This window comes from Athene cunicularia (genome assembly GCF_003259725.1).
Source record: "Athene cunicularia isolate RWA chromosome 10 unlocalized genomic scaffold, athCun1 chr10_part1, whole genome shotgun sequence".
Lineage (NCBI taxonomy): Eukaryota > Metazoa > Chordata > Aves > Strigiformes > Strigidae > Athene > Athene cunicularia.
In genome coordinates, this window is record NW_020799112.1 from 17,609,633 (window position 1) to 17,636,824 (window position 27,192).

Consider the following 27,192-nt stretch of genomic DNA (forward strand, 5'->3'; position numbering starts at 1 on the left):
ATTGCTATCCAAAAAAAAAAAAGCAGCTACAAATAAGGACTGGTGAAGTCCTTTCCCAACTAAGTTTCACTGACATCAGCAAAATGAAAAGAGTCTCCTGAAACACAAAAGATAGAACTGAAGAACAATTCAATGGTAGGAGTATCAACAGGCAAAAGCTAATAATAATTAAACATGTGATATTAGTTCAGAATATTCTTCAGCTTTTGGGAGTTTACATGGAACTTCCATAAAGCAGGAGCATGTAAAAATGGATTTTTGTAGTGGTCTAACTGTAGGAAAGAGATGCTCAAAGTACAACCTTACTGGGAAGCATCGGGCGTATGCAGGACACAAGCCTAAACCCAAGGCTCGATACACTGCACACGTATTTCTGCGTTCCCCTCTCCTTGCTCCTCTCCTCAGTTCCAGTTCAGTCTACTTTCACTGTCAGAAAACTCTGATGGAAAAAACTTTATACACCAAGACAACAAACATAAAAGAACTAACTCTCTCAGAAGCGAACATCTTAGAAACAAGCAGATTAATAGGAAAATACATTAAACTCAACTGAGCATCAGTGTATGAAGGACCAACAGAAGGACTAAAGTTACAAAAGCCAGCAGTTTATCACATGTCAATAGGCTAGTCTTACTGGATAGCATGCATACTCTTCAATTCCCCTCATGTAATTGCAATTTTAGCTTAAACTTCCATAACAAAAATTAAACCCATTAATTCCTATTGGACTAAGTGCATGTCCATGATGATTACCACACAACTCACATTCATTACACTAGGGCAATTTGCTTCCATGTCTGAGTCCTAGATTGCACTCATTATATATATGTAAAATATATATACATATATATCATGAGTGTGTGTATACATATGCACACATATATATGCATACATATACACACATATACATATTTTAATACATATTTCATATATATATATATCAGAAAGCCATGTTCCCATTTGGTTTTATGGTACAATTGATGAGTCAATGCATGTTAATCACATCACTATAAACAATCATGCTTTTTGGGTTGTGGGCATTTTTGAAAACAGCAATTTATACAAACTGGTATCTTGCTTATAACTTAATGTAGCAATTCAGAAATACTGTGCCAATGTGCTCCTGAAACAGTAATGTGTAACACCACAAAGTTTAATTTTGATAGGCATTCTTACAGGTTAAAAAGTAATTAAAGACAGTTTAAAATGCAAAAGTTCTATGTAAGTTGCAGTTTAAGGTAATGTATAGTGAGCCTACCACAGGATACCTTTTACCAGGGCTACCAGAACCTCCAGAAAACAACAGGACCGTGTATCTGCACAAAACAATTGCTCATTCAAAGGCATTTCTTTTCACTGCATCACAATTATAGATTTTGCTCTTCAGACCAATTTGCTTCATATAACTTCTATCATTATGCTTGTGTGCACAACAGATGACATTTTTACAACTAATAGCCAAATCTTTAATTATGGTATGTGGGATATACTATCATTTCTCACATGATTACTACAGTCAAACTAATTCTGCTGATAACTTAAATGCAATGGAAGTTAATTTTAAAGAAAATCTTGGTGCATTGGATCAGATTTAGCATGCGAGCAACTCCCATGGAAAACTCCAAGAACAAATGCTAGGGTAAGTTAAGTGGTGTTGTAAGTAGGTCATAAAAACAAGTTTAAGTAGGTGTAAGTGGTAAGGTAATACAAGTGACATAAATTTGGAATGCACTGGGTTTGCAAACTGAGCCACTTGCATACCAGAAGGATACAGATGCTACTAAAACAAAATTTTAAAAACTACCAACTGGATAGTAACAATAATTTTAAATTCTCTCTTTTTCCTGATGTTACTTCTATATTAATTATTATATTAACTTAAAACATCTTGAAATGGCATTTCCTAAGATTCTGCACTCATTTTACAAACAGGATAGGTTTTCTCATCTCTTCATGAAACTAATGCTTAATTATGAAGAACAATACTGATGTGCACATTTACTGAAGTTGGTATTACAAAAAGTTCATAAAAAGGCAACATTTTATATCTTGCACTTCCAAAAAAAGTGTATGCATACGTTTCACATAAGCAAGAAGAATGCTACGTTTTCATTCAGAACAGTATAAAACCACTACAGGCATCAAGAGTCATTTACAGATCTAGTGGATAACTCTACAATTCTGACAAAACTTTTAATCAAGTTATACTTTCTGATTCAGTCTAATATATAAAACCTCAGCTTGGAACTCAAAGCAAATTCCTGACAAAGGTTTATTTTGTCTGTCTTACCTAAAACTTCTGCAGTAGCCATAATTTCACATGTGTACATTGCTGCCATAAGCCTTTGTGGTTTTGCTTGCAAGGCATAACGACAAGCTTCCTTCATGGTGGCAATCAGCTGTCCAGAGAAGGGACCATAACAATCAGCAAGTAAAACTTCTCCCTTGTGTTTACTAATTTTCTCAGATGATTTTGGAACACTTTGACTGCTGTCCTGGTGTTCAGCATTTGCACTGCAAACTTCGTCAGTGCAACTGCTTGTTAGATTAGTATCTTCATTTTGTTTATGTTCTATGGCATCACATTCTCCTGAATCCTGACTACTAGTTGACAGCATCTCTCCAACTTTATTTATTTGCCATTTTTCCACGGTAAAACAAACACCCATGAGGGGTTCTTCACACATGGGACCTGAAAGCGTAGCCAGCTGAAATCCACTTACTATACTGTTGTCAAAGTCTCTGTATTTACTTACTTCTTTCACAGCATTTCCAAGGCACTGCCACACAGACCTTTTATAGCCCTCAAAATTATATAACAAAATATTAGGCCCACACTTCCGTGGTCCAAATGACCAGATCTGATCAACAGCGTTTCTCCACTTCCTTCCCTGCAGATTTTGCTCCAACTTCCGTTTGAATTCCTTGATCCTATCCAGAGTCTTCTGATTTATCTCATGAGTTTTTTTATCTTCGTTTAGAGATGAGTTGAGTTGCTCCATAGTTCGAATTAAGTCACTGTTTTCTTCAAGAAGTCGAGTTACCTCCTCTGGGAGCGGCACTGCTCTTACGCTGAGAGTAGCTTGTTTATTCGGAGTAGATATTGTAACAAGCCCATCTGAATCGACTTGAATTCCTTCTGGAATTTTATTTTGGTCCTCTTTTGTTTGGTGTATGACAGCAACTTTCTGCTGTTTTCCTATTTCTTCATTCACCATATCAACTTTTGGAGGTCTTGTTATTGTCTCTCGGAACGGTATAATAGGTGCCGATACACTAACCTGTACCTTTGCAAACCTATAAAATAAAGATTAAAAATTAGTTTGAAATTTAAAAAATACTTTTAAACTGAGGGTGGGAGGTAGGACAATGGCTGTAGCACGGAACAGATGTTCATAAATAAATCCGATTGCAGTATAGATTAATAGGTAATGCATTTCAAACTCAAACTCTTAAAAAACTTTATGTAAAAACAAGCATTGCTTCTTATGCCTTCAAAATGATTTGGAAAGGAACTGAAGAAAATAAATGAACAAAAGCATTGCTGTGCTTCTGTGTAAATCACTGGTTCACCCACATCTTGGAAACTATGTGCTGCTGTTCTCTCCCCCCAAACAAGATACAATAGAACTAGAAAAAATGAGAAAAAGCACAATCAAAGGTATGAAAGTACATGTATTCTTGAAACATCTGAAGGCTGCAATAGAGGTCTACAAAATTATGAGGGGCATGGGGAAGGCTGATCAGGATTAACTTACAACCACAACAGGCCCTGAACTGCTGGCCTTGAGCAAGAAACAATTGAAGCCCAGGAAAGCGTTGCAGTTACTCGTTTTAACTCATCCTCAGACAGCTGCTCTAGGCCACACTGCTGCAGACATGGAACTGAGCAAGAGTGACACTTGATCTGAACCAGTACAACCGTTCATACAATAAGATGCTCTGAAAACATGAAGTACTGGGTAAGCTGAACAAGCTCTTGCAAAGTGTGGAGCCAGGGTTCTAAAACTTTGTGGGTTAAGGGTAGGTACTCTCTCTGCAGTTAGGAGCACTTGGAGAGCTGATACTCCCATTTTCTCCATACTCCTGGCACAGCAGATTGAAACCTGTGCACAATACTGTGCTGCCCACGTGCATAAAACCAGCACCGCAGCACAGAAGTGGGAGGAGCATTAACACAGGGGAAAAAAACCTTTGTGAATTCATATTGTGGTTAGCTAGTGCAAGCCTTAACCACTATTCTCCTTGCAAACCTGAAGGATGATTCATAGTTGTGATCTTGTAGCAAATGTAAATATATGAGGCACAATTCTGAAGGCAGAAGTCATTGAGTACCTACATCGGAATGCCCTTTAGTAGATTGAGGATGGGAACAAATGTCAAGTGAAACAGCTACTCCTGAATATCACCAGATAGGGACACATTTGTTATAGAATTATGCCAGATAATTATTTCGTGTATAAACCTGTCATTAGTAGAAGTCTTTTCTCTACTATAAAGCAAAACACGATCCCTCTCCCTCATACATTCCAAGTAGCTTCATACTGTCGTTGCTTCAATGAAAATTCAGTGATTTTTTTTTAATAAAGTGACTTATGTGAGTACAGTTTTATATAAAACTAAAACATAAATAAAAGAAACTACTGAGATAATAAAAAGAAATTGACCATTAACTACAGACAAGAATAAAACTATCAATTCTATACCAGAAAACTCTATTATTTCAGGTCACTAAATGCTTTTCAGTTTGTTAGAAGAGTTTATATTAGAAGATTCTCAAAGATAACAGAATTTCCTAATGGAAAAAAACAAACAAATTTTTGATACTGTGTATGAATCTTATTTTTGGACTAATTAAGAAAAGGTATATTCAATCGTTGCCTTTAAAGGGCCAGAGAAAGCATAAAATAAAATGGGGTATGAGACAGTAGGTGAAGATTTTGGTCTTTTTCCATGCCAAAAGAAAGGGGAAAATTTTACCAGTGCAGTTCAGCCTGTTTAACTAATTTATAGTCTGCTTTGCAAGAGTGCTGGTGATTTTATAAGGAATTATTTTGGGTTAAGAGTTGAAAGATACAACCTAGGCAGCATTCCTTTTCTTTTAAGCTAGGCTGGGAAACACCCTACACAGTGAAGAAAACCTGTGTTGGAAATAAAAGCATTTAGGAAGAACTAAGTACAGCAGACTACAATAAGACAGAATGACAGAAGCTTCAACGATACTGTAGCACTGGCATTTATAACAGAGATAAAGTGTGATTATCAAGGAACTGATACACTGCTCGCAGCAACCCTATTAACCAACAGCAATTTTTTTCAGATTAGTTTGTATTTATTATTTGTCTTGAAGTAAGTACTCTGCAGGAAAGCTTTCACTACATTTTAGAAGGCATTTCGCAAGATGAGGAAAATTAATTACTAGTGATTAAAATGCTCTAAAAGTAAAAGCTTCACATCTTTGAGTATGCCAATGTGTTATTTTACCCCCTAGCTAAGAAGTGCCAGATTTGTCAGCTCTTTTATATATTTAATAAACATCTCTATATTTATGCATAAAAGATCACCTGTTTTATCTTCAAATACAACTTCATGACTTCAAAACATCCTGTATGATATTTTATCTGTTGACTATAATCACAGGAGCTGAAAATTGCCAATGGCACCATGGCAAAACCTTAGTTTTTTTAAGAACTGTGAAATGGATGTTTATTAAGTGCACATAATCAGCATCTCGTTCAAATACATTCAAGATTTAACTCGGCTGAAGATACTGGAATGTTGAAATGTTCTCATCAGATCTGGAAAATAGCCTGTATTTTTCACCTCAGCTGAAGGGGAAACGACAGTCTCATGGCAAAATCTCCAAGGAAACACCTTGTTCGGAAATGAAACATTCCCACCACTGGTAAAATGGTAATCCTGTAACAGCTTTGTCTAGCTATATAATCTATACAAGTTATATTGTACTGATAATTATCTCACTGCTAGAATTACAACCTGTGGTATAGCAAGCTAGCATCACATCAATGGAAAATGGGTTTTGGTTTATCGTTTAGGTATGAAGGTATAAAAATAATGTTTGATACTGCCAGCTGAACTAGGCTCTGTTTTTAAAACATATGGGGACAACAAGACCATAATAGGAATGACTTGTTTCTAAGGTCCAGATGTTATTTACCTTTATTTATACAACATTCCTGCTAGTAAATGTTTATGTGGAACTATACTATTATACAAACAGAAAGTTAGTTTTTGGATAAGTCACTGATCCCTGTAAAGGAGGTGCAGTTAAGGTTTTCATGCTGCTATAGTTTACATCAAAACCAAAATTAACAAAAATCATGTTTCAGTATGCATGGCTTAAAGGATCTTTCTTAGGTGACTGCACGGTCATCTATGATGCTAATACAACACGTTCAGGAACGCTCATACTTCAACTCTATTTCATTCTAAAGCTGAAATATTTTGGTGTAATCAGTTTTAGACTAGCCACTATTCTGCATCAAGCCTCAGTCTAATTAGTAGTAGCTAGTAGCTGACTAGTTGCCTGCAATAAAACCACCACAGCTATTGCCACTTGAAATGCTATTCAAGCAAACACAGCTCAAAGTAACTCAACAGTTTTAATCTACATAATTTGAGCCTTGAGACAACAACCAAAGGCTCTGTCTTCTGCACTGTGGACTACATGGACCTAGAAGCTCTAAAGCACTTATTTGAAGTACTTCACAAGCCTGGGAACAGTGATGATTAACATTATCTCTGTTTCTCTGTGATTGGTAATCTTGGTATTTTAAACCCCCTTTTATTAAACCTCGCGGTAAGCCTTCATATGAGGTACAATTCACTGCATCAAACATTGCTCTAAACCAGATTATTTTAGAAGCTATTAGTCTAAACTCCAAGAAAAGTGCAACTCAAAAACAACAACAAAAAAATCAAGCTAGAATTGTGTCTGGATTTTTGTTGCAGCTAAGCACGAATAAAAACTGCCTGGTGTTATTACACAGAAAATGTAAGTCAGGCACTACCTTACTCAGGCAACCAGCAAGAAGTTTACAGAAATAATTTCATCCTTTGTTCTGATAACCACTATTATAACAGTTTGATGATATAAAGTGATGCTTTCAAGTCGGCTGAAACATATAATATGCCTAAAATATTGTGATGGCAAGAAAAAAGGAAAAATTATTTATTAAATTTCTCTGACAGACTCAAAGTGCAGAGTTGTATACTCTTCTTAAGCACTCATGAGGTGTGAGCAGGTTCATTAAATGACAACAAAAGGCCTAACCAAAATTTCCTAAGTTCTGATAAATTTTGTCAGAGTGATAAAAAAGATGCAGAGGGAAAGCAAATGTAATTGAAAATTTTACTTTCGTGGGACTCAAAACCAGGAGATCTATCCTTTTTGCAATTTTTCCATGCACTTGTATTATACTAAAAAACCAAGCAAAAAACACTCCACGCCACCATCTTCATTCTCTTTGCTTCTTATTCTGAACAGGACAATTAAATCCCCTCATGCTTAGTACTTGCAATGCTCTTTGGACAGAAAGTTCTAAAATTTCTATTGTAAAATGCAGAAAAAAAATGTTAAAAGGTCTAATTTATTACTCTATTCTAAAAGAACTAATTAGAAAGAAAAAATAAAAATAAGTTCAGGAAAATTAAACAGAACATCCATATTTAATCATTTAGACAAACAGGGATGACTGATCTTTTATTTGTTTCCATGTCTCTCTACATCTTTGACAGTAAGTATCACTTGAACATAATTTTCTAAGTACACACTAGGAAAACTAAATATGTGCCTTTGAAAAAGTTTGATTAAAATCTTGACAAAGACAACTCAGTGTAGTTTCAACTCAGCAGAATATCCTCAGTTTCTGTAATCACTCCAAAAATGTCAACTCTTCAAAACTCGGTTGATACAACTGCAATAGATGCTAAGATCAGAATCCTGCCCGACTACTTCAAGTGTGAATTAAACATTTTGAATTTATCTTTCCCAATACATGTGGGGAAAAACTTGTGGGTCACATTTTAAGGATATTATACACTCTCTCGATCCCTGGTCCACAATTTGCTATTCCAAGCTATGTGTGCTTAGGAGTTAAACATTTGTACAGAAACATACACAGTGGTGAAATAACTAACATTTCAGATCACAACCTTTCCTCTAATAGTTAACTGATACGTGTTTACCCCTGCCAGAACTCACATGGAATCCATGAGGAACAGTGTGAAACAGGGATCCCATTCTTCACTTTTCCTTCCAAAAAAATGGGGAGAGAAGGAAGGGACAATTCTTGTCCCCTGAGCTAGTATGTGAGGGATGGCAGCTAAAATATGCTAAGTCCTCAGAGATGGCTACAAGGAGCACGAGCTAGTAAACATGCTTGCTCCCAACTCCTTTTGGGAGCCGGTACCCAAGTGAGGAAAAAAAAAAGACATCAGGAACCTTATGTCAAGTCCAAGTGGGTCAGTGGTGGGAGCCCTGGTAGTCTGTGCCCTCAGGAATTTATTGTTTGTGCTCACAATGATACAATCACAGAGCATTTATGTGCTTTGGTAGTTTGAAACACTGACAATGTTTTCTTGAGGAATACAAGTAACGAACACAAAACGGTCACTCTTGACAGTTTATAGTTCTCATAACAAAAAACAAGCTAGATAACAACTCTGAAAAAAACCAAATTATTTTACAAAAGAAAAGGTTAGGAATGTAAATATAGGGACTGCTATTAGCTGCTCACTATAACCCTACTTCCCCATCACATGGTTTTGTTCTTGGGGTTTTTTTTTGTGTGGGTTGGTTGGGGTTTTTTTTGTTTTGTTTTTTTCTAATTTTGACCAATGCCAATAATAAAGCCAATTATACATCTTGCTTTGCAAACTGCAGCTGAAGACAGGCACAACCAGTTTTGCTCTACTTAACATAGAACATTCAAGGGAGGTGTATCAGTAAAAAATACTGTGTTTTTAGAGGTGGTAAAAAAGTGTTGCCTGAAGTTGTAATGAGGACAACCATTAAAACATACATGCAGTTTTAGAAGTGATCCAGTCTAATTTCTGTAAGAAGTGAATCCTGTCTGATATTAACCAGAATGAATATGGGTACAGTAAGACAGACATTCAACCATCTATCATCAGGTTTACTTTTTGGTTTTGAAAGCAAACATTAGTAAATGCATGTGGGCAGAAGTCCCCCAAATTTTTTAGTTAATGAAGTTACAAGAAAGGACTGTTTGAAACAACAGTTCTTTTACAATTTGACGAAACATTATATGATATTAAATCTATGCATTTATGCTTGCAGAAAAGACTGCTTATGAATAAAAAAACAGATTAACATTTTCGAAAAAAAATCAACACGAAGAACAAAGGAACAGAAGAAGAGTGTGCACATACAGTTTTGGTCTTGTTGCTTTCTAATTTTTGAGAGTTCATTTACCAGACATGATTTCCCCTCACAGTTTTTACTTTGTATAAATGGAAGATTATATTCTTAACTGGACTCCTGAACCTTATCATTTCCAGAAAGTGCCCAAAAGGTATATAAAATGTATAAAAGGGATCAGCTAGTGGCTTCTGCCCAACTGCAGGTAATTTTATAGCTACGAAAAGGTGCATTTATGATCCAATGGTAAAAACTGTTGGTGGATGAAGCTTCTATATTACCAGAATATAAATCAAAGACATGCATCTGACAAAGAAATACAACAGACACCTACTGAACTAAAAATATTTCTTTCTTCTTGCCCCTCTAACCTTTCTTTCAGGTCATCCAAGCAACGCTGAAGATGAACTTCTCCTGCTGTCACTAGCACATGCTCTCCTGTCTCCTGGATTAAAACTTGGACGCATGGATCAGCTTGGTTTAAAAGCTTCATTCCTCTGACCAGCTGAGGCATATCACCTGGCAAAATAAGGTATTATTAACAAAGTAATACTGAAGAAGGAATACTTGAAGCAGGGTATGCTTAACACAGGAAATAGTAACACTCATTTTTACAGAAGTCTAAACACCAGTTTTAGGAATACTCAAAAACTTTCACCTCTGAGGTGTTTCTGTGGGCAAACTTCTGCTTCTAAGTCACCAAGAGTGGTATGGTTTAAGAGCAGCAACTGAAGACAGAAGCTTCAAACGTAATTTGTCAGCAAGAATTTATGAACTGATGACAAAATTCACATTATACAACCATAGCCATGGTACACAGTTGAACGGAAAGAACGTTTTAACTTTTCACAGTTTTACAATAGGTTTAGCGTATCAAGGTAGCTGTTGACTATGTTATCTTGCTTCCTATATATAATTAACTCCACATACAGCTCATAAACAGCTCACAACCAGTAAAAACAAGTGAATGTTATCAATATGAAGTGATTACAAACATCAAGATTTCACTCTTCATTTTCACAAAGTATCAACAGATGTAACATTTCTTATTACAACTGTTTAAAGTCACCTTTCAGTAAATAATTGTATTTCTTTGCAATCTTTCGGAGCTAAATGTAACAACCTGTAAATTGCTAATGCTTAAAATGCTCCAAACACATGAATAACAACATGTTAACTTCACTAAAATAAAAGCAAAAACTATTCCATATGTATTACTTAGAAGGCATAAGAGTGAATGAAGCAACAAAAGGATTTAAACTATCCAGAAGCCACTGAAGAGTTTTAATGCTACTACAACCTGAACAGGGGAAAAAACGGTAATGTGAGAGTTTTCAGTGAAACAAAACATATCTGTCCCTAAAATGAAGGGGTTTAAGAAGAGTTGTCTTAAAGTTAATGAAGTATGAACAACCACAACTGACTCAAATTTGGCTAGATTACATCAGAGCTGTCCATAAACACCTCATGTCAGCAACTTTTCATAATTAATACAATTTTTAAAAATTAATTATGATTCTTTTTTCTTATTTTCCATATGTGGTAAAGCATACCCACAGGCTTTCTAGGAATGCATATTCATATTCAGAAGGAAGAGTGACATTAAACTTGTCAGTCACTTGGAGACTACTAAGAGAAATATGATACTGTTTATTTAATGCAAAGCTTGTAAGGGTGTAACAGAAAATTATCCTTGAAAAACCAGACATAAACAAAAAGTCGAAAAAACACAGCATTAGACACTTTCAACTTTGTCTTCTGCGTTTAAGCCCACAGAGAGCTGAATAAATTACTTCTATTTCTTTTAGAGCTTATGGTAACCATACAGGAAGATTTTCACATGAATGTGAAGACATACAGTAATTCTGTAAAATATATATAGGGAAATAATTTGTATTTATTTGAGTCATTTTCCCAAATGAGCAGATGCAGTTTTGCTATATGTTTGCTTTGAGAATCCAAGGCACTCATATGTGACAATGGGCTAGGGCCACCTCAAGACTATATGCAGCTCACTGGACAATTTGATTGCTTTCAAGCAATGCAATGGCCAAATTTTGCTTGTCGTCTTGTCATTGCAAGCAGAGGCTGATTTTCAGGAAACTTTTGCAAGTGTAGATACTTTTGAGGCTTCTGTCCCTTTAACAAATTTAATTCAAACCATAGATTCAGAAGTTACCAGGGAAGAGAAATTAAGCAATGGTGTAAGAATGATACAGTTTCATTTCCTTAAGGAAAAAAAAAATATCCCAAAATTGGGCAGTAGTTCTATAATTACATTCCTTTAACATTTTCAACTTAATATTACACTCAGTAGCACCAGTAATTTCCAATAGTTTCAGAACTGCTTTAACAAATGCAGGATGTACAATACACGATTATCTGTTAATACAGACATGCAGGACAAATAGCTGTTAAGCTGTCCAATCACTCTCTAAAAAAAAACCCATGTAATCTTAGTGTTACCGTATTTTGTAACTGAACAGAAAGCCAGTTATTTTGATTCTACTAACACTACAACCACAAATGGAAATTGGGCTGAAATTCAAATAGCCAGAGATATACTGCTCTGGGGGAGGTGGGGGGAGGAATCAATTAGAAGTGGCCCTGCAAATTGTACCATGAGCCTAATGATACAGCATAAAAGAATGTTAGCAGAAGTGAAAAACCCAAAGATATACTTACCTTCACATTAAAGGAATCCTGAACCTTTAACATCACACAGTATCTTACTTGTGGAACAGCTAAGTCTGACCATAAAGGGCACAACAAGGTCTTCTGTATCTCCTTACCTACTGAGACACGAGCTAGCCAGCTAGAAGAACTCACAAGGACAATAAAGTATGGACCTCTAGGCAACATATCTATTGGTTTTATACCGGGCAGTCTCTGATTCAGTGGACTGATCATAAATCAGCCAAACCACTAAGGATGGGGAGCTGCATTGCTACCCCACTGAATTTGCATTACTATCCCCGTTCTCCTTTAAACTTACTTGGATGTTTCGGTTCAACAGCTACCCGCACAATCGGTGTAGCTTCAAAGTTGAGAGGTGTAAATGGTGGACAAGCTGGTGATGTTGACAGTGTTGCAGACTTTAGCACAACATCTTGCAGGCCTCCTATTCCTAATGAAAATTGGAAAAAGAAAAGTAAAACAACAAAAAAAATCACCCACTGTCATATTAAATGAGATTAAAAACATGATCATCAAGCTAAAAACCCTGAAATTATTCTAATTATAAAAAACAGATTTAAAAATTCCTCACTGTTCATATAAAGTATCTGTTAAAACATCTGTGCGTAACCTGGGTACTTTTGATATTTAATACTTATTCTCACAGTTCCCACTGCATTCCCTCTGTATTTTAAAAAGGAGTGTTTATAGCTGTGAAGTACAAAAAGGACATGAGGACTTTTTTCCCCTTCCAGCATGTCCAGCCTTTGTACAGCTCAGACTTATTTTTGATTGTTTGAATTTAGAAAAATTTGGACTGCAAGAGCCCTCAAATGGTCATCTAGTGCAACCTCCAGCACCAAAGCAGGGCTAACTTTAAAGTCAGACCAAGTTGCTCAGGGCCTTGTCCAGTCAAGTTTTAAAAACCTTTAATGATAGAAACTACACAGCCTCTGTTGGCAAGCTTCTCCAGTGCTTAATGACTCTTATTGTGAAGAATGCTTTTTTTTTTTCCCCTCCCTGCCCCTCCCATCCCCCTTAAGACCATTTGCGATTCCCTTTTTCTGAAACTTGAATCTTAAAAAATTTAATATTTATCACATAGTAAGCTATTAATTCTAATCCTAATATATTTTATAATGCTGGCAAGTCAGAGAAAACTGAGCTTAAATTGTAGTGATAAGAAAAAAAAATATTAGCTATAAATCTGCAAAATAGCTGCTGTAAATGCATATTTAGTCTTGGCTGGCTGGCTGGCATATTTAAGACAACTTGAAATTATTGCCTTCGAACTCCTAACCAACAGGACATCATTTGCAATTTAGTCAGAGCTATAAAAACACTACCAGAAGTGTTTGAGTAATAAAGACAACAAATAAAGCTGATATTGATATATACAGTCACTTTTCCTGATTCGCCTTCAATTGTAAGCAACGAGCACTGCAATACTTCAAATAGGGTATAAATTAAATTCATATGGAGCTTGTATTATGAGAAAACTGGTACTTTTAGCCTGTAACCTATACCTGCTTAAAAATTAAATTTGCATTTGTAGATTGCAGTATATTTGGGGTCCTTCCTCACCATTCTCTCCTACATTCCCAAGTAGTGATAAACCAAGAAGTTCTTAACCCCAGCTCCCCATTATCATCATAATACTTTTCCAGGTTCTCATTTTGGCTTAGTTTTCATGATTTGAGGCCAGAAACAAAGAGGGTGAGCTTCCACCCTATGAGATCATGGGGGAGTTTAAATTCTGAAAAGCCAGTCTGCTGCAGAGTTATCATCTGCAGAATCAGACTGTTCCTACAGCTCTGAAGGCTGAATGTCTGGCCAGTAGGATATGCCAAAACCCAAAATGTCACTATTTAAGAAAACCTGCCTCAAAATCACTGGAAGCAAAAAAACATTCAACAGCTTTAAATGCAGGATAGCAGATGCTACAAAGAAATAAATCTTTATAACCTCCGTGTTGCACCTGACCTATGACCAGCATGTATTTCCTTTTTTTTCACTTATTCAACATGTGGTTTGAATGAAAAACAAATGCTGGATGATCACCACCACCAGGGACTGAGAAAAGGGATGGGTCCATTTTATTGTGATCTTCTCCAGCTGGTAAAAGGAAAATGATTTAGAGTGGGAGGTGAACAGCTTCTTTTGACAGTATAATGTGAACCAGAGAAATCAAGTTACCAAATCTTACTTCAGACAGACTCACTCTTTTGTTAACACACATTACTGTACGCTTACTACCATAAGGAAAACTTTGCTCTTCTGTTTCATGCTGAAGGTAAAAATACACGAATTACACTAGTGTCTGGCAAAAGTAATACACTAAAAATAAAAAAAAATAACCTGTCAGTTTTCATGAAAATCAGTCAGCCATACACTGCGAGTGTTTTAATCGCTTAACTTTGTGAGTTAGCATAAAGCAGTGTCCATTCCTGATGAACCTATTTAATTTACAAATTCTTAGTAACAAACGTTGGCAAAAAAAAAAAAATCCAGAAGGATTAAAGGTTCTTGGACAATTTTTTGCATAATATGACTATGAGTAAGTAACTGCTAATGTGTCTGCTGAATAATATTAGAGGAAGATGTAACATAACTAATTCCAAAGTACCACATGACATGTCTATGGAAGAATTATACTAATTATACCGATCATAAATCTTAAAACAAACTTCCTGTTGATCCCACTGAAAATTACAAATACTGCTTGAGATCACAGATCTCAAATGTGTATTAGTACGTTAATTACTTGAATGGACTTAGAAAAGACACTCCAAAAATTAAGCTTATAAATACAACTCCCATTTTAAGAGTGGTTTTGTCCTGTTCAGCCCTTGAAGAACGACATCAAAGGAACATACACATTTTACTTCATGTCTCTTTTTCTAGGACAGTAATTTCCCAAAAGAAAGGAATCAAAGGTAAGAAAAAAAACGTCTGAAAGGTGAGACAAGCTACTGCTCTTTTGGTTCAAGTTATCTTAAAAAATGCAATGCTTTTTAGTATTTCAAGGTTTTTTAAATAGTTATGTCTCAAAGAACAACCTAATCTATAAAGCATAGCCTGTCACACAAACATGCACACTGGGAGGCAGTTTGTTATACATTGTTTTAATTATTTTTAAGAGAATCTGGAATTAGAAAAGTCTATAGGATTTTTAAATGTATTAACTTCATCAGGAAACTGCTTTATATTAGTTATGTTTCTGGTGGGTAACCTAATTTCTATACAAAAGAAAATGCTGAATTCTGACTGTTTGGAGAAGTGTGTAAAGTTCAAAGATACAAGAGTTTATTTAAAACTCTGTATTAGAGATATCACCTACTTTGACACACTGCGTCACACAACTTGTAACACTGTACTTGGTAGCAAAGCCTTTTCTTCTCAGTCAGAAGTCAAATCACCTTTACAGGTTTTTATGTAAGGCAAAAAGCCGTTATCTACTAAACAGTTACTACTGTATTTTTTTCTTGTGCATAGTCCTGTTGAGATTAAGGAGATTACAGTGTAGAGAACCTGCAATGAAAAATGAAGCCTACCAAACGATACCATATAGTATTCGATAGGATGTATGAGGCTAGATTATTTTTTCTTAAATTCATCATCTAAATGCTTTGCTCCTACCGAAGGGTAGTATTTTTGTACTGAAAAAGCATTCCCACATAACTACTCATCAATAAACACAGTGCCTGAACTCCATTGGACTTGAATAGCAGCAGGCACTGAAAAATAGCACACTCCAGGGCTCTGCCTATGTGCCAAGGACTTCACTGGAAGAAAGGTAATTTTACAAAGTTTAACAGTCAGATGGAAACACCCAGACAGGGTAGCATTCATTCCATGAACTCGATGCCATCTTTAAAAGAAACAGGCAAGACTTCAAATATTATGCGGAGATATAATTTTAAAAAGATTACAAATTATCTCTCTCGTCCTAAAGATGACAACCCTACACATAATTGTGTATCAAACAGATTTTTGCTAGCATATATTAAGAGTATTGTCCAAATTTATAGAAGTGTAACCAGTTGCTTACGTTTTACATGGACTATATTCAGACTACTCGGACAAATCATTCACAGTGACCAACAATAAACATATTTCAAATTATTAAATTTTTATTAACTGTAATTGTCAATCTGTAGGCTGAAAATAAGACTTCCTCTAAAGAGACAAGGAACTCACTAAAATCCCATGAAAGAATGTTAAGAAAGACCTTCAGAGTTTGGTTGTTTGTCATTTAAAAGTAGACCAAGTTATGGTGTATATCAGGGAGAATTATTACACAGATGGAGGAATGTGAGGTTTACAAAGGTCCTTCTTTTGTTGAGTCCTTTGTATTACTTGTCCTATAAGATAAGAATACTAAATCAGGTATATACCTACTTGTATCACCAGTATTTTTACCACATGACAGAAACTAAATGGTAAAAATAGATAAGGCTATCATGACTGAAATTTTCAAAAGGAGTAGGAGATTTAAGACAAGTCTCCATTTATTTTTTGCTTCTATGTCTTGCTGGTAACCACTACACCTTAGACAATATTTTTTGCTACCTTTAAAGATAAAGTACACTTTTCCAGCTGAATCCAGCTATAAAGATCCAAACACATAATAGATCACTTCGAAGATATATGTAATTAGTTTCCCTTGATGTAGAAAGACTTAGCATTTAATGTTCTTTCAAGATGCAAAAAAATGAAGCAGACACCACCACCACGCATAACTTCTTCCATCAGATAAGGAAATAATTTAGTTTGCAGTGTGAAAATCAAACAAAGAAGAATGAAAGCTGTTTAAATTTTAACTTCTGCCACACTGTTACTAGCCTCAGCACATTAGTTCAGTGGATCTTTATCTCCTCTCACTGATGATATCATCACTTAAGAATCCTTGGCTGCTTTGGAATGGAGACATGTCAAGCTTTGGACTAACACCGTAAGGAACAAAGTAAAGCAAAAACCTAACATTAATCTTCCCAGTAAGTCTCTGTCTGCACTGAAATACATAATTTCTTAACAACGTTGTTTGTTTAGAAAGATTAAGACTTTACAAAATGAAAAACCTCCTAGTTTAAATGCTCCATGCACTGCACTATGTATCAGTGAAGAAAGACCACGCAAGCTCATCCATAATTCATGTAAAAGGAGCTATGATGCAAACTTTTATAAAACTACACAATCTTAAATCTGAAAACAAGCATGTGGCTTTTGTTTCAAAGGGAGTGTACAAACAGAGTAAGACCTCTATAATTTTCTTTGGGCAGTAACACCAATAGGTTTTTCTCCTCCCTAGTGAGAGACATTTGAAAACAAGTATTTTTAAAAGGTGCTTTAAAAAAACATGTATGAGAAAATAAATTCACAAATCCACCTTAAAAATATGATTGGCTCTTAGATGTTTCCAGTTTCTTCTGAAAGTAAACAGGCTAAAAGCCAACTGAAACAAACAGAAAGGCAAAACATATTTACCAAGTATTATTAAAATAATAAAAAAAATTAATGAAAATAACTCCATTCCAATCACCATTGTCCTTCAAATCTACCCACAGAATTCTCCTTTTGCCATTATCTAGCATAAGCCTAGAAAATATTATACCATTAGCACACTGTTACTGATTAGGGTGACTGATACTGATTCACTGTTTCCACGTACACTTCAGGCATCAGCCTCCCTCCATGCTTCATTACTACCCCTAATTAAAAAAAAAAAAAAAAAAAAAAAAAAAAGGTGGGGGGGTATATTTTGCAAGAGGAAACTGGCTTTTGGTAGGATCAACCTCAGTTACAACAGTATGCCTTTTATATTTGAAGAATCTTAAAATGTTTTATAAACTACTGGGATTAAATGATGGTAACTGCAGGGACTTTGGACAAGTAGCTACTATGGCTTAAGAATACCTTGTCTTATACATTTATCACCTCAGATTTTAAGCCTGTTTCTCTTGAGTCTCATGGGCGCTGCATTGAGACATCTGAGGGCAGAACTTGACCTTTCTATATTAGAAACTGTTTCTGGAAGGGAAGGGAATGTAAATCAAGGCACAGACCACATTCTAGTTGAGATTTCATCAACTTTTTCCCTAATACAGTCCACATGTTAGCACAGATTGCCGGTGAGCCTCCTCATCTGTAATTGTGCACTTCCCCCTCAATTGTTCTTACTTGCTTCTGAGGCAAGTGAAATTGCTTGTATGGAAAAGAGAATATTGTAAAGTATGTGCATGATTTCAGCTGTTCTCAGTACTTTCCAATCATTTTACAAAAAAAACCCTTAACTTAATTTTTTATTTTGTATTTCATTTCCTCTTCCCCAATGTGGTTTTTTTTTTGAGTTCAATTTCTAAAAATCAACAGCACCCAACAGACTGTGGGAGCTTCTGTCCCTATTTCTTCATGAGTTTCAAAGAAACAAGTTCTACCTAAACATGTGCTAGAGACTAACAAGCAGAAACATGAATTCAGTTCCTCAGTACAAACGTGTTAAGTTATAGTTTTATTGTAAAACTTTACTTTTAGGTTCAGAACAGTTTGAAGGCAAACTGAGCATAATGTTCTGATCAGATGAGAGTAAACTCAGCCATATTATTAATAATGTTATAACAAAATTCCCTCTCCCCAAGGGACACAGTTATGCGATAAAACATTAAACGCATGAAATGACTTGACACAAGAAGCATCCCAATGCTTGACCACTAAATCATCAAGTAGTTTATTTAGTTGACAATTCTAATTATGAACTTTCCTATACTTTTCTCAGACTGGACTAAAAACAATTTTAAGAAAACGATGATAAAAAAACCTTTACATTAAATAGTAACATCTTTAAAATGATCAAGTGAATGGAACAGAGATCTACCTGCACTCAATCTTTGTGAAAAAGCAGACATCAAAGCTGAGTCAGGAATTTGCTTGCTAAAGTACAAATTTACCTTAAAGTAAATAGAATTAACATCCTGAATCTGACTTTTGGTTTACAAATAGGTGTAGTCAAATTGAAATATTGATTTCCTTAAGTTGCTTAATGAGGCAAATAAAGATAGAAGATGAAAGTATTTCAGATAATGATGTTTTTCTTGTGCTACAGAATTATTCCCTTTCTCATGCCATACCAATTTTTAGAGCTCAAAACTAAAGTAAATGAGCCAATTTTTTAAATATTTAGTGTTAATTTTAGCACAGAAACTTAGAAACAACCTCTATGCTTAGATCTGTAACCCACTCCCATTCCTCTTTACGTATTATGAAATCAATGCACAAGAAGTAAAAAAAAATCTTTACACCAATTTAAGTTACTTTAATCATTTAACTGTAAAGCATTCTTGATAAAAGCACTGAATGGTGCCTTTTGCAGTTTTATAAAAATGCTAGTAGTTCTACTCAGCAGTATACATGTAATACAACTTGACATCACTTGAAAGCAGCAATACTGAACAACAGTAAATATGTGGACAGATCTGTGTACAATGTGACCACATAGGCACTGGAACTCACTTTGGTTAGCCTGTACATGAAATTAATACTTTTATTACTGCATGTGGAAAGCATTTAGCACCATGCAAAACTCTTCAAGGGTTTCTGAAACACAAACCAAATTTTAGATTTATAATTACTTTGAATAAATGATTTTAATACGACCTGACAGCAACACATCTGAATTTACTTATATTTTTTTTTAAATGACTTCAAGAACTTCAGAGGCAGTTCAGCATGGTTGTTGTTGCAAACAAATGGAATTTAGGAATGTTTTTTTCAACATATTTACTTTGATAATCTCAAAGTCCTTTGAAATGTTGGTTTATTGGTTTTTTTTATTAGTAGTAGTAAATGTGCTTTTGTAAATACATGAAATTACATATTATACTGGAAAACAGATCAACAGAATTCATATGGAACATCCTATGCAAGGGAAAAAACATTGCCCACCAACTCTCCAAGGAAAAAGAAAGCCTTCTAGACAAGAGACTATAACTATGCTCTCTAAAGGTTTTTTTGGGGTTTTTTTTTTTTGGTGTTTTGGGTTTTTTTTTTTGAGATGAGAAATGTCTCACAGGTGTAGCTCTGGGTATTTCTAGGAAGCCTCCCTACTTTGTCCCACAGACAAACACATGCTAGTCATCTACTTATGATTTCTACTGGTTCACTGAGAAAAGTATTTAAGAAAAAAAGTTCTTTTGTTTGTAATTCCTACATTTAAACTCTCCAAGACTTCAGCTACAATGCTGATATCTGCCTTGTAGAAGACAGAAAATCACTGAGCTACTGACCCTTCATAAAGATGTTCTGTACATAATTACAAATTTATAATAAATCTTATTTATAAAAAAAAAAACAAACAAACCACAACAGGAAAACATTGAAGTGTTTGGTAGAATACTTCAGTTAGGCTTAATATGAATACTTAATTAAGCTTGCAAAAGGAACATATACTAAAAGACCTGAGATTCTTCACCCTCAAAATAGTAGAACAAGACAAACCTCTGTTCCAGCAGTCCTCTAGCAAAGACAAAATTTATATTGCTTATATTTTGGACGTTAAAGAAGAGAAAATTAAAAATATTTTAAAACAAACCTCCCTGGCTCACAGAATATATCACAGTAGTTACATCAGGAAAAAAGTGGAGAAATTCTGCTCTTTTGCAGGACCACCATTAACAATCTGAGCTATGCATACATGCTTAATTCTGGAAATCTAGTAAAATAGGATCCTCTTTTCTTAGGTCTGTAACATGAATAAATTATATAACGGAAGTATTAAACAAACTTGTCAGTTTATTATTTTTAAAATATTTCACCTACATTTAAATGTATATAGAACTTCAGAAGGCAGAAAAGGGGGAGGCAACAGCCTCTCTGAGAGGAGAAGGGAGCACTGAATCAATTCTGCTCTATCAGATTAAGCATGAAAAGTGTTTAACATCAGAGAAAAGGAGATGGAGGCAGTGCCTTCCTACTTAAAAATGTAGTAAAGTTCAATATTTGTTTTTAACTAGACACTGAGAAGGCAGAAAACCCCATACAATATTTTAATATTTTTATGAGAGTACTTGAGGCAAGGTACATGTGAAGATCTAAAGTTCATTAGGGTTTTGAGCACAATAGCAAACCGAATTCTTCTCATTTCTTGACCAAATGCTTTTCACAACAGAGCACAATAACTGATCTCAGCTAATAGATCAATAATATCAGAAGATTTCTTCATAAATCAGACTAGTTATGGCATAGTCTAACACCCACCCAACCATTAAGAGAAAATGACATTTTAGGTTTTATTCAGGTTTAGTAACGTGTCCTGAAAACAGGCAGACTTCATGTATATACTGTTGCTTAAATTGAAGATTATAAAATACAAGTAACATCTGTTACTTCCCAGAATCAATTATAAGTGGTGTTAAAATTAATGAGGCCTTCAGGCACTGATCTTGCAAGGAATTAATTTTAATCTGTAAAAGTATTGGAGGTTTTTTCATGTTTGCCTAGAAAAAGCTACATGAACATATTGCTACAAGTTCTGCATTACATATCCTAAGGTACACGGGGAATTTAGAACCTACTGCTGTAAGTGCCAATTACAGAAGACAATGGTGGTTAGTTTAAAAGTTCATTAAATTTTGTCCATCCTTATGCTGATTTTAAAATTTGTTTAACTGTAGAATCCCAATATACTTGATTTACATTTCATCAGTTAAAAAAAAAAAAAAAAGAATGAAGCCTTTATCATTCAATACATCAGGTAAATGCAAAGGTAGACTAATCAGTTACTGGGGTATTTCAGACATCACAAGAGGAAGCAGCACGCCAATTACCAAACATGTACAACATCCTGTGGGAAATGCCCTACTGAGTCATTGACCATTTATCCTGTTAGCTTGTAAGACATGCGAGTAACCAATTAAAATTCAATTTTCCAAGACCTGACCCAATGCCTAATGCTCTCCTTTAAGGGCAACCCTCCCACCTCCCCGCTACATCTGCCTATAAGTGACTTCTGCTTGCTTGTTTTGTTGCCTTGGGAAATATGGCTTGAAGTGATCCAAAATACCATGAATAACAGATTTCAGTCTACATAATGCAGAAGTTGATGTTTATTTTAAATACAATAATTTTCAAGAAGGATAAAGAAGATTATAAAATCTGAACTCAAGCTAATGGAAACCTTAATAGTTCATTGTAGATAAGACCAATAATATTTTGGGAAATAATTAACGAGAAGAAAGATGCTACCAAAAGAAAGCACCTTTCCAACATCTCAGATTAGGACTGTTTGACATAATGGGTGTAGAGATGGTATGAGAGGGAACAGGGATGCCTTAAACACACTTGTTACATCAGCAGCCTAGGAGGTTACTGATAATCAGTTATTTATCACGGACTTCAGTTTAATAGCAAAATAGACTCCAAAATAAGCAGAAAAATGCATTCAAATAAAAAAAATAAAGTTACTGCCACACGAAACCCTATGACTGGGCCATTTATACTGATCTCAGATTGAAAGGCAGAGATACGCTCCAAACACATCAGATAAAATTTAGCTAGAATATTGACAAATTATTAATGAAAAGGCAGAATTCCAAAAAGCTGTATCAAAACACACACATTAGTCATTGAGAAAACTACCTCAAAAACAAAATACTAAAATTCTGGAGAAAATGTTCTGTTAGTCCTTCATTATTCTGGTTAAAATAGGTCTTTCTGTCACCGCAACAAAAAAAATTTCTTATTTTTCCACAAAATTAGAACTATATATAATCACGAATTTTACAGGTCAGCTTCACATTAAGCTTTTCTGGCAGTCTGCCTCTGTGTAATCTAAGCATACCAAAATCATGTCTATTTAAAACATTAAAAGAAACACCTTAAAATTAAGACTGCTACTCCTTATCACCTCAACCTTTTTTCCCCCCAAAGGAAAATAGACTGCCATTTCCCCTGTAATTTCTGATTATTTCTGTTAATGTATCATTGAGAGTTATTACTGTAATTCGTAGTCCATATAACTGACTTCCTAAAATACTGCAACTTTTTCATTTTTATTAGCTCTAGGTTAAGAAGAAAATGGGAAAAAAATATACAGATCATTCCTAAGATACAAGAATTCTTAAGAGTAGTGCAGTTCAGAAGATCACATAATTGAATTGGACTTTAAAATATTCCTCTATTTCAAAATGGAGAAAAAAATTAAATAGAACTAATCTTCATTTTTAATGCCCCCTTGCAAAAAAGTAACTAGTAAGATTTCATTTTATTTACATCCCATCAGTCTACAGGCAATGATAACATTCCCAACATTCCTCTTTTCATTTGTTAAAAGCAGATATGAGCCTCATCCTGACAAAAGATATGAGGATGGGAGTTTGGAGCTTTAACACTTCCACATCTGGAAACCCCTTAGTGTTTAATTTTCTTTTCAACAGTAGTAACACTAGTCACCGAGTGCTTCATTTGCATTAGAGCATAAAAGGAAGAGAGACCCCACCCCAAAAGGCAGTCTAAGAACAGCATCTCAAATACAGCTAGGATGATCCAGCAGCCAGTTGCCATTAAAAAGAGCAAGTTTGTCACTACTTCTGGTTTCCCAGCACCAGCATTTGCCAGGCTCTGGGTGAGCCAACTCAGGATACTAACTAAACAGAGTAAAACCAATCCAACGAAAAGGCAATTTTCCCTCTCACCCAATTTTCCCTCCAGCAACTAACAAAGCATTATGACATTTGTAAGAGACACTGCTTCTGACACGTTGCCCAAGAAAAGGCAAATCCATGTATTAATCACAGCGAAACTCCTATGGCACGATGAAGTCAACCAGAAGTACAAGTTTTACAATCAGCGTCTTATTAAACTAGTTAAGAAACCTTTCTTCCCTCATGACCACGTAGAAAGTGCAGCTAACACCTCAGAGTCCTGAAACAAGTTGCCTCCATGCCCCACCACCCCCCCTCAGAAACTAGACCAGTCTGGCTAACATTTTGCTGACTAAGCAGAAGAGCCCACAGCTGTGGTATTATGTATCACCCACAAGCATCAGCAGTGGCTCGGCTGCTGCTTCAAGACAAAGCAAAACCTTAAAACACAGAACATCAGCTGCTTTTCTGAACAAAAGAAACATGGCCATTTGCTACTGCTAGGTATCAGCTTTAAATGTTTTGGAAGAGTTCTGCGTAGATTCACTTTTTCTACTAAAAATGGATGGTTACTTAAATGACTTTTTTGGTTGAGAAGCAATGCGTCCAACACAGTATGTCATACTTCCTGGTGGGATTATGTACACAAAAGAATCTGTTAAAAATGGAATATGTTTTTAGTCTCATTTCCAAAGTAAACGCAACTCCTGTAATCACACACTCTCCCCTCAACAACTTTTAAACATGTTGTCAACTTCCACTAAGTTCACCAGTGAGAGAGAGGAAAGGGTTCAGATATAATTAAGTTTCCACAAGTTATGTAAAATCAATGGCCAAGTACTGAAGTGAGACCAAAATTAGTGAGCTCACTGAAAAAAGGGCAGGCAAAACACGATCATTATATATCCCGCTTGGAAGCAGCTGCCTAGCGACCAGCATGAGCATCCTGGCTGGCCAACTGGGACACGCACAACTGCAGGATAGGCGTAGCTCAGAGGGAAGCTGAGGCTTTTAAGGACACCAGTCCACAGGAACCCAGGCTTTGTTAGTACCACTGCTCAGAGAACTTGCTTTTTGAACGTCACAAGACAATTAGTCTTTTGTGGAAAAGCTTTGAAAAATGTAACCATCAGGATTCCAAACATTTTAGGTCCCGTTTTGAAAGTTTCTCACAGCTCTTTGCATCAATGAACCATGTAGGTTGTCTTTAGAACTCACCACGTGTGCTTTCAACCTCCTTGTCCTCAAGGACTCCAGCAGACTAAAGAGGGGGGGAATTGGTTTAAATGTCTTTGCTGATGTGTAAGTGAAAATAACTGATGTCACAGGAACTACCAGCAGCTTCGCATTTTCATCTAGATTAACAGGTTCACAGCCATGCAATCACAATGGTTGGCCCAATACTTTAATATTGCATAAAGCATGATTTGTATAAATCTTAACATATGACACTTGGAAAACACTAAGTATTTAAATGAATATTTGTTGCTCAATATTATGTTTCAGAAATCCAATTAGTCACCGAAACAGATTTCTATCAAAGTTGGCAATGACAACACTTTAGCCAATGAAGCTTAAAATGACAGTAACAGATAAACTGACTTATCCCTCATACATTAAACAACTGCATAATCTATACAGTCCAAGTGTGGGTTTTCTATTTCCCCACTAGTACATCATCTTGGCTCAGGTCTGCCTACATTCAAGTCAATAACTTTGAGTGTGCTTAAACCGACACCAAGTGCCTTTGAAAAACCTGCCTGCTTCAAATTCATTAGGATGACAGAAATCATCTCCATTCTGGAAGGAAATCTTTGACTCATGTCTCAGCTGGGGTCCTTACATTCATTGTAATTCTCCTACCGCAGTCTGTCTTCAGTGAGACTCTGAAACATGTAAGGTGCTTGCTATTTTCAATTCATACAGTTTTTTGACAATGAAATTAGAATAGCTATTCCTAGATAAGCACAAATGAAGTTGAAACTCACACTGCTTGGCTTGCAACTTCTGCAGAAGAGTATTTCTAGTAAATAATTAGAAAAGCTGATATTTACTGAAGTATAAACCACTACAAACAATCTAAATTTCAAGTCTAAACTATCCAGTGCTGCCCCTTTAACACTGTTGTTTAGCAGTGCTCCACAGTTTGACATCAGTTGATATTCCTAAATATAGCTCTGCCTTAACTCCCCCCCACAGTTCACAAGCCAGACAAAGCCAACTTCATGACTCACACCCCGACACGGGCCAAACAACCCTCACAACACTCTTCCAATTTAATGTGAAGCATGAAACAACATCAAAATTTCGGGAAAATATTATTAGAAAATAACTCACTAAAACGTAGCCTTTATTAACAATCTCTTGACTTTGTAACCTTCCCATTCGTTACACAGGATTTCTATTCTCGGCAACCCCACTCGCGTTCAGTGGGCTTGTGTGCAGACTTGATTCCAAACTGGTCTTCCTCGCTCAGACTCCCATGCCCTCACTGCAACACCCTCCCTGCTTTTTCTGAACCCCTTGAAGAAATTTTGGTAACAACAGACAATGGAAGCAAAAGAGAAATATACAAAGTAATAAAAGGTCTTTGTGGCTAGCTCAAATGTAGAAGTAGAGGCATTTCACAACCACAAATGGTATTTATTGCAAGAACGCTGTATATTACAGGCACTAGGTCTATTACACAATAAGACAAACACTTATTCACATGCGGGTGTGAAAGCGTGTATCCTGCTCCTCTGTCCATCACACAGGAGGCCTGGCTAAGATTAGGAAGTGCTCCAGCAGGAATTTAACACACATTCAAATAAATTGCCCTCACGGATTAGTGGTTTATATTGCATAAACAATGGCAGTTAGGAGAAGAGCTTTTTGCATTTGCTTAGGTTGTGGTTAACTGAAATATTCTCATTTAGTCTTACTTTATAGACATGGGATAACTAAGGTAATCAAAATAAAAACAGATGGTAAGGGCAGAGAGAAAGGTGGAATCCAAAGAGAAAACAGGAGGTTAACACTAAGATTTGAGGTGGAGAGCTTAGGGAAAAAAGGGTAGATTTCAGAGCCATGTTAACACTCCAAAGTCAGCTAAGGGAGGTCAAGCCTAATTTCTACAGCCTGGCTATTACCGTGCAGAATGTAATTAGTGTAGCCATGAAAGTAAAAGAAACATTTAAGGAGGAAAACATCCCCATCTCTTTTTCATCTAAAACAGCAGCTTTTCCCAGGACAAAGTATTAAAGACAAAAAAGGAAGCTAAACAAGATATTTTCATGACGGTGGCTTTACTTAACACTACACTGCCTCTGAAACCAGTACATTATTTCTGAGTTGAGCTAATAAGTAGGCACCACACTGATTGCAGATTTTTGGCTTTCAGAATACTCTGTGAAATTAATTTAATTTAGAGTCAAAACATTTGTAGATTTTCTGCATGAAGAAGTGCACATTAAAAACCATAATCCAAAGTTTTCA

At 35.7% G+C, this 27,192-nt stretch overlaps 1 protein-coding gene across 1 annotated transcript in view; it reads right to left on the reverse strand.

Moving 5' to 3' along the window:
- EFL1 (elongation factor like GTPase 1) overlaps positions 1-27,192 on the reverse strand; it is a 78,348-nt gene that overhangs the window by 16,090 nt on the left and 35,066 nt on the right. Inside the window, exons 16-18 of the mRNA XM_026856340.1 lie at positions 12,399-12,530; positions 9,775-9,922; positions 2,291-3,297 (exon numbers count right to left, since the gene is read on the reverse strand). Coding sequence (XP_026712141.1) covers positions 2,291-3,297; positions 9,775-9,922; positions 12,399-12,530 — 1,287 coding nt within the window. The remainder of the gene's footprint in view (positions 1-2,290; positions 3,298-9,774; positions 9,923-12,398; positions 12,531-27,192) is intronic.